This window comes from Jaculus jaculus, chromosome 15 (assembly GCF_020740685.1).
Source record: "Jaculus jaculus isolate mJacJac1 chromosome 15, mJacJac1.mat.Y.cur, whole genome shotgun sequence".
Classification (NCBI taxonomy): domain Eukaryota; kingdom Metazoa; phylum Chordata; class Mammalia; order Rodentia; family Dipodidae; genus Jaculus; species Jaculus jaculus.
In genome coordinates this window covers 37,022,967-37,031,498 of record NC_059116.1, presented here as the reverse complement: position 1 = coordinate 37,031,498, position 8,532 = coordinate 37,022,967, and the positions used below count along the sequence as shown (strand labels likewise).

At 52.9% G+C, this 8,532-nt stretch overlaps 1 protein-coding gene across 1 annotated transcript; it reads left to right on the top strand.

Annotated features, from left to right (window-relative positions):
• Positions 1-3,394: 3,394 nt before the first annotated feature.
• LOC123455100 (ubiquitin domain-containing protein TINCR-like) lies at positions 3,395-7,702 on the top strand. The gene is made up of 3 exons (XM_045135249.1): positions 3,395-3,642; positions 5,518-5,623; positions 6,044-7,702. The coding sequence occupies exons 1-2, from the start codon at positions 3,395-3,397 to the stop codon at positions 5,519-5,521; spliced, it is 252 nt and encodes an 83-aa protein (XP_044991184.1). The 3' UTR covers positions 5,522-5,623; positions 6,044-7,702.
• The last annotated feature ends 830 nt before the right edge of the window (positions 7,703-8,532 follow it).

Genomic DNA, 8,532 nt, shown 5'->3' with positions numbered 1-8,532 from the left:
GGATGGCTTAGCGGTTAAGGTGTTTGCTTGCAAAACCAAAGGACCCTGGTTCAAATCCCCAGACCCACATTAGACAGATGCACAAAGGGGCACATCCATCTGCAGTGGCTGGAGGCCCTGACATGCTCATTCTCTCTCCCTCTCCTCTTTCAAATAAATAAATAATAAAAATAAACTTACATAGAAGATATTGTCTTTCCAAAAATAGTTTGTCTTTTGTCCATCTTTCTAATTGATTATTGATTCTTTCTTTTAAACATATTTTATTTATGTATTTACTTGAGATATTGAGAGAGAGAAAGAGAGGAAGAGGCAGGCAGAGAGAGAAAATGGGTATGCCAGGGCCTCTAGCCACTGCAAATGAACTCCAGACACATGCACCATCATGTGTATCTGATTTACGTGAGTACTGGGGAATCGAACCTGCATCATTAGGCTTCACCGGCAAGCACCTTAACTGCTAAGCCATCTCTCCAGTCCTTCTAATTGATTCTTTAAAGCTTTTTTTTTTTTTTTCAAGGGTCTCACTCTGGTCCAAGCTGACCTGGAATTCACTATGTAGTCTCAGGGTTGCCTCGAACTCTCGGTGATCCTCCTACCTCTGCTGGGATTAAAGGCATATGCCACCACACCCAGCTTCTTTAAAGCTTTTTATATATTGTGGAAAGCACTCTTTTGTCTGTCATGTGTTGGTCATTTGACTTATTGATGGTTTCCTTTGAGAAGTATTTGTGTAGGTGTTTTATATTTGTATGCAACCAGTTTTTATGATTTAATTGTGGGTTTCTGGGTTTAATGTCATGTTTCAGAACATTGAAATTATTATTTTAAATTCCTATATTTTCTTCTAGTAGTTTTATAGTTCTTTTCCGTGTGTGTTAAGGAGAATGGTGTAGATCTAGAAGGGCAGACTTCTAGAAGTCAGAGTCTACATGGAATTAATTATTTTTTCTTTGAAGTAGGGTCTCACTCTAACCCAGGCTTACCCGGAGTTCTCTTTGTAATCTCAGGCTGGCCTTGAACTCACAGGATTCTCCTACCTCTGCCTTCTCTGCTGTGATTAAAGGCGTGTGCCACCACACCTGGCAATTTTATTTTTTAATGTTTTTAAATACTTTGATTTATTTGCAAGCACAGAGAGATAGAAGACAGACAGAATGGGTGCACCAGGGCCTATGACAGCTGCAAATGAACTCCAGATGCATGCACCACTGTATGCATCTGGCTTTGCATGGGTCCTGGGGAATCGAACCTGGGTTGTCATCCTTTGCAGGCCCTTTGCCAGCAAGCGCCTTAACAACTGGGCTATATCTCCAGCCTGGCAATTTTATTTTAACTGCATTAAAATCTCCTTCTGAAGCCCAGTGTGGTGTGCATTGTCCTTTCTGCCCTCAGTAGCAGCTTGAGCTCCCAGCCAGCCTGGGCTACAGGGTGAGAGAGACCCTGTCTCACAAATTTAAAAAAACAATGGGCTGGAGAGGCGGGTCAGTGGTTAAAGCACTGGCTTGCAAGCCTAACAGCCTGGGTTTGATTCCCCAGGACCCACGTAGAGCCAGATGCACAAAGTGGTGCATGTGTCTGGAGTTCATTTGCAGTGGCTAGAGGCCTTGGTGCACTCATTTTTTCTCTCTCTCTCTCTCTCTATCAAATAAGTAAACCAGGTGTGGTGGCGCATGCACACGTTTAATCTCAGCACTCAGGTGGCAGAGGTAAGAGGATTGTTGTGAGTTCAAGGCCACCCTGAGACTGCACAGTGATTTCAGGCCAGCCTGGGCTACAAGACCCTACCTCAAAAAACAAACAAACAACAACAAAACAGAGGGCTGGATATGGGTCAGCCATTAAAGGCGTTGGCTTATAAAAGCTGCCAACCTGGCATTTAATTTCCTAGCCACCCACATAAGCTGGATGCATAAGTGGTGCAAGCTCCTGACGTTGGATTGCAGTGGCAAGAGACCCTGGCACACCCATACAAACGCATGTACAAATAAATAATAATTAATTAATAATATTAAAAAGTAAACTCAGGGTCAGGGATGTACCTTAGTACCTCAGTGCAGGGCCCTGGGGTCAATAGTCAGAAACATTGAATGAATAAATAAAACATTAATGTAGATAAAAACTAAAAATAATGAGAGCAAATCTCATAGATTCTCTAGTTTTCACTTTCTTTAATTTTCTCTGAGGAGTCAAGGGTAACACGCTCTGGAACATTCTCTCAGGATACCCTGAGCCACTGTGTCAGGAGCCCTGTGAAGGACTACAGTTTTCAAGGTAGGGTCTCCCTCTAGTCCAGTCTGTAACTCATGGTGTTTCTCCTGCTAGGATTAAAAGCATGTGCCAAGCCCATCTCGAGAAATTCTTTGATGGGCACCAAAGCTGACCCTCACCTCAGCCTCTCCGGGTGGACAGGGACACTGAGGAACCAAGGCTGGGGAAGGCTCCACGTACCAGCCAGCGTCCTTCCTGGTGTCTGAGCTCTTTCTTGGGAGGCGTGTAGGCCAAGCTCCCTACCACCAGAACTGCTCAGTCCTGTCTGGCTAACTGGTGGGGGTGGGGAGGCTTTCCGCAAGAGGCAGAGCATGACTGGAGATGCTCTTGGGACCCCAGGAAAGACTGAGGGGTCAGGCACTGGACAGCTGGAGACAAGTGCTGCCCAGCTCCACTGGCCAGCGGGTCCACCCTGTGCTGACCGGTGGGTGACTGTGGGCAGGTGCCCGCTTGGTGGAGGAGCTGAGCTCTTCCTCCCCTGTTGAAGCCCCTCAGCTTCAGTGCCTCCAGGTTAAGGTGACCATGTTGGCCTCTCCCATCCCAGATCCTCCATGCAGACCCTGACCACAGAGGGTTCTAGATCCAGCTGGGGCATGGGGGGAGGTCCAGGAGAGATTGTTGGGTGAACTCTTGGGTGTTAGGGGAGCACCTGGGTCACATCCCTCTTTTACTCAAATCCCCAGCTTACCCACAGGAGAAGGAGGAGCCCAAGTCCTCCGAGACCCCTCCCTCCTCCCCTTCTCTTCTTTTCCCTCCCCTCTCCTTCCCTCCTCCTCTCTCCTCCCCTTCCCCTCCCTCCCCTCCCTTCCTCCTCCTTCCCCTCCCTCCTTCCTCTTTCCCTTCCTCATTTCTCGTCTCCTTTCCTTCCCTTCTCCCTCCCCTCCCTCCTCGCTCCTCGGTCCTTCTCCTCCTCCCTCTGCAGACTCGCGGCTCCGCAGCTCCCGCCCGGCCGGCCCCAGGCCATTTGCACGGCCCGTGTCGGCCGCCCAGGGCCACTGCAGACCTGCTGACGCGTCCGCCCTGTTTCTCGCGCTCTCCTGGGTCGCTAGCGTGAGGCCCACGGCCGTCCCCGCGTGGAGCCGGGGCGGACGCCGGCTTTCCCGGGCCGGGCGGCTGGCGGGCGATGGAGCGGCTGCGGCGCGGGAAGCGCTTCCACATCAAGGTGCACCTGGCCGACGAGGCGCTGCTGCTGCCGCTGACCGTGCGGCCGCGCGACACGCTGAGCGACCTGCGCGCGCAGCTCGTGGGCCGCGGCGTGGGCTCGTGGCGGAGGACCTTCTTCTACAACGCGCGGCCGCTGCGCGACCACGACACGGTGCGCGACGCGCGACTGCAGGACGGCTCGGTGCTGCTGCTGCTCAGCGACCCCAGGTGCGAGGCCGGGGACACGGGACACCTCGCTGTGGACACGGGCTGGGGACGTGGGCTGGGGTCATGGGCTGAGAACATGGGTTGGGGTCATGGGCTGGGGTGGGGGGCGGTCATCGGCTGGGGACACGGGCTGAGGTCATGGGTTGGGCACATGGGCCCAGTCACGGCTGCTGCGACTGGAGCCTGACCAGAGGCTGGTGTTCAGGGCAGGTCTCAGCTCCAGGGACAGGTGAGTTGGCCATGGTGGCTTCCTGATAACATCACTGTTCTCTGTCTAACTGGTTTCAGCCGATGCTAACCAGAGAGCTCTGCTCCTGTCCCCTTCCCGCTGCCCATCACTGTCTCTCCTGCTTCTCTGTGTGTCTGTCCATCCACCTCCTGCCCCCCCCCCACAGCCCCACCTTGACACCCACTGCCCACCATGGACCTGCCATCAAGATCCCCAGAGCAAAGCAGCTTCCTGTCCCCAGCGACCAGGGTGTGTGGGTAGCACAGGGCTTGGGGCTGAGGCGGCCCTGGAGGTGGGTGTGGCTGGCATGGATGGGGTGAGATGGGCAGTGAGGAGCAGGGCTGGTTCCAGCCTCGGAGGCCACCTTGGAGGCTGGTAGCACGCAAGAAACAAGGTGTCACACATAGAACCTGATTTTATTGAGGTCCAGCTGGCCAGGCCCCTGGAGACTTGTTCATCCAAGCCTGGGATACAGTATTAAGGGGAGTCATTTTGAGCACTACTTATTTATTTATTTATTTATTTATTTATTTATTTATTTATTTATTTATTTATTTATTTGACAGAGAAAGAGGGAGAGAGAATGAGAGAATGGGCACTCCAGAGCCTCCAGCCACTGCAAACGAACTCCGGATGCGTGTGCCCCCTTGTTGGGCCCTGGAAAATTGAACCTGGGTCCTTTAGCTTTGCAGGCAAATGCCTTAACCACTAAGCCATCCCTCCAGCACCACTTTTTTTGTGGGAGGTTGTGGGCATGGAAGAGACCTCCTTCTCGAGCAATCTGAGGGAAGCTGGTAGGGTAATGAGAGATGAGTTGGGGCTAGGGGGTTGGTATTCCTGGTAGGGCAGTTTTCTCAACAAAGTCCTATAGTGAAGTGACCCTCAAACATCCAGATGATCGTCCAGTATGTAGTGAGCACTTAGTAAGTGCCTGCTGAGTGTCAGGTCCTACACAGGGCGCTGGGATCCATTGGTGGCTGAAACCCCCAAGCTGACCTACTGTTCATGGTTCCTGGAGTCCCATGCGGGATGAAGACAGGAACTGGACACTGGCAGAGCCAGGAAGCCTGAGTGACAAGCTGTGCCCTGTGCCTCAGGCCCTTGCGTGGTCTATGTACAGCCTAGGCAAAGGTCCTGGGGCTAGGACAGAGCCCATTATGTTTTAGGCACAATGAAGAGGACCCATGGGCTGGAGATATGGGGTAGTGGTTAAGGCACTTGCCTGTAGAGCCTAAGGACTGAGGTTTGATTCCCCAGTCCTCACATAGGCCGGATGCACAAGATGCATCTGGAGTATGTTTATAGTGGCTGGAGGCCCTGTTGCACCCATTCTCCCTACCCTCTGTCTCTCTAATGAATAAATGAATATTTTTAAAAAGAGGCCCTTGTGGCTGAGGGAGTGAGGGAGCGAGAGGAGGGGACAGGACAGGGCAGGTGTGGCCTTATGACTACTTGCTGTACTTCCCGTACGGAGCTGGGCATGTGGCAGGAGCTCTGGGAATCCCAGTGGACATACTGTCTGCTCTGGTCATCTGGCTGGTGTTGTAGCAGGGCCTGTGTGTTGGGCAGGGTCTCCACTGTGCTGGCCTCAAGGGTGAGGCCTCTGTTCTCAACGTGTGTTTTTCTGTCCTCTTCTTCCTCCTCAGGTAGTTGAGGCTGGACATGTTGGAGCCATGGTCCTGGGGACCCCAGGTGCTGACTGAAGGAGCCAGGCTGGCCCAGGGGCCACTTGGGTACCTCATCTTTTCCCAGGTAGGTTCCTCAGTGCCAAAAGCCCCAGGTGTATAATCACTCCTTGAAGGTGAAAGAATGGGTCTATGGGCCTGAGTAGTGTTGTGCACAACTTGCCACTGACCTCAACACGGTTGCTGGCCCCTCTGGGCTCACTTGGGGCCTCAAGGTGTGGCCTTGGCCTTGTTGATTTCTCCGCATGTTTTGCCTGCAATTCCTCTATCTACCACCAGTAGTCGCCAAGTGGTGTTTCCTGCCATTCCATCAGCTGCCCCCAGGAGGCTGCAAACAGCCAAGCTGGCAGCAGGAGGGTGACAGGGACCTGGATGGCCCCGGGACTCCATGTCCACATTAGGGAAGAGGGTCAGCTGGCCAGTGAGCTGGTGGTGCATGTCTCTGAATCCCAATGAAATGGCCCCTTCTCTGTCCCCATTGGTGCAGGTTCAGAACTCCTATATGGACCTATCCACGCCTGTTGCCTTGGACATCCCTGACGAAAACTCTGTCCCCGGCCCTAAAACTGACCCAGGATGTCGCCCTCATCCAGGCCACCGGCAAGGAGCCATAACTCTTCTCTGTGTTCTGTGAGACTTTGAGATGATCCCTTCTCTCCTGGGGGTGGCACTGTGCCATGGTGAAAGGGCAGGGCTCTGACACCTTCTGCTGGCCATGCTGTATCCCCTGCCCAGAGCACCCAGTGTCACCTGGACTTCGGCCACCTATGGAAGCCTTTTCAGAATGACCCCCAGTGAGAGCCCAAAGCCTTCTGCCTGTTGCCAGCTGGGGCTGGGGCGCAGCCATCTGAGACGCCTAAGCCGACAGGAAGTGGGGACCTGAGACTCAACCCTCTGTGAGTTCTCAAGTGACAGTTCCCAATGTGTCTCCTCCAGGCACATACATGTATGAACCCCTGTGACAGGTTTTTCTTCTGCCTGGGGCTTCTGGGGAAGTACTGTTTAAATTAGGAGTCAGGCTGCTGCTCCCCCCTCTAATTTGGGCTACTATCCCTGCCACCCTGGAGCTGTGGGGATCTGATGGAGGAAGAGGGAGGCTCTCCTGCCTCCTCGCTGACTTTGGGGGTGAGAAAAAGCATTTTCAAGGCATTTTGACATTTAACAAACAGTATGCAAATAGGATGCAAATTGAATGCAAATAACCACCTATTCCTTAAGCCCCGACAGCCCCAGCATGTTCAGGAATGATAATGTGGGGCCTGTCCCTCAACAAGGCTGATGGCCAGGGTGGATGGTGCCCCTCCTTCCCCTCTCCTCCCACTCCCTGCCTTCCTGTCCCTTCTCCTCCTTCCTTTCCCCACCCCTCCTTTCTTCCTTTCTTCCTTCCTTCCTTCCTTCCTTCCTTCCTTCCTTCCTTCCTTCCTTCCTTCCTTCCTTTCTTTCTTTCTTTCTTTCTTTCTTTCTTTCTTTCTTTCTTTCTTCTCTCTCTTTCATGTCTCCTCAGTCCATCTTTGATTCAAGGCCTGACCTGAATGTAAACTGGCTTCCAACAGGCCATTTTCCAGTTGGGAAACTGAGGCCCAGGCAGGCCCAGGTCTGGTCCAAGGTTCCACGGTGAGGATGTGAAAAGTGTCTACCACCAAGTGTCATCAGAGACCAAGGTGGGCTGGAGCTGTGAGCCGTGGAGCAGACATGACAGCTCTGAGGGCCTCCAGCCTGGCGGTGGCTGGGCCAGGCGGACTGTTGAGGGTGGGGAGGGCTTGTGGCCTTGAGCTCTGAGTTCCCACAGCTCATCGTACTTCCCAGTCCTGGATTGTCTTCCACTCCATCAGCATGTCCCTGGAGCTCTGACCTCAGACCCCCTGGGCTATTTGCATGGCCCATCCTTTTTATTTGATGGACTGCTGTCTAACCTTCAAAGCCGCTGCTTCAGTGCCCATTTCCACACAGCCACTCTGACCTTCCCAGAAGAGTCTCCACTCTCCTGTGGGCTCCTGCTACATCGGTGTTCATGGAACAGGGAGGTGTGCGGCTCCTCCCAAGTCAGCCATCCACTCTGGAGCCCTAAGATCATCCAGTCCTGCCCCAAGTACAGAGCAGCTATTTGGAGGGGAAGGGGTGCCTAATAAAAATAGCAAAGAAACCATATCGCGTTGTGATTCAGCCTAGGAGGCCTCGGGGCTTGGCGGGCATTGCGCTCCTTCCTGGCTCCACCTTTGGGTGACCAGCCAGCCTCCTCCCCCACGCTGGCTGGCGAAACTGAGGAATGCCACCCACACCAGGCCTGGGGAACTCCCGGCTCCACCCAGGGAACAAGTCCCAGCTGCCAAGAGTTTCAGGTGAGACTTGGCAGTGGTTCACGTTCTCTCATATCCTGGGCATCTGGGGAGGAGCCTGGGGACCCACCCAATCTGACAAGCTGTTCCCAGAGGAACCTTCCGCCCCATCTGTTTTATTTTTTCCCATGTATCTGTCTGCACCCTCTCTCTCTTTTTCTCATTTCTCTTTCCCTCTGCCTCTCCAAAATTTACACCTTTTCCTCTCCCTGGCATCCAGTGGGGCATTTTTAAAAAGCTGCAGATGAAGGCTGGAGAGGTGGCTCAGAGGTTAAAGATGCTTGCCTCCAAAGCCTATGGATCCAGGTTCAATTCCCCAGCACCCATGTAAAGCCAGATGCACACAGCAGTGTAAGCATCTGGAGTTTGTTTGCAGCAGCAGGAGGCCCTGGAGCACTCATGCTGTCTCTCTGTCTCTCTCAAATAAATATATAATAAAGATTTTTTTTTAGGGATGGAGAGATGGCTCAGCAGCTAAGGCACTTGCCAGCAAAGCCTAATGACCCCCACTCAGTTCCCCAGTACCCAAGTAAAGCCAGATGCTCAAAGTGGTGCATGCATCTGGAGTTCATTTGCAGTGGCTAGAGGCCCTGGTGTGCCCATTCTCTCTGCTTGCAAATCAGTAAAATTATTTTTTAGA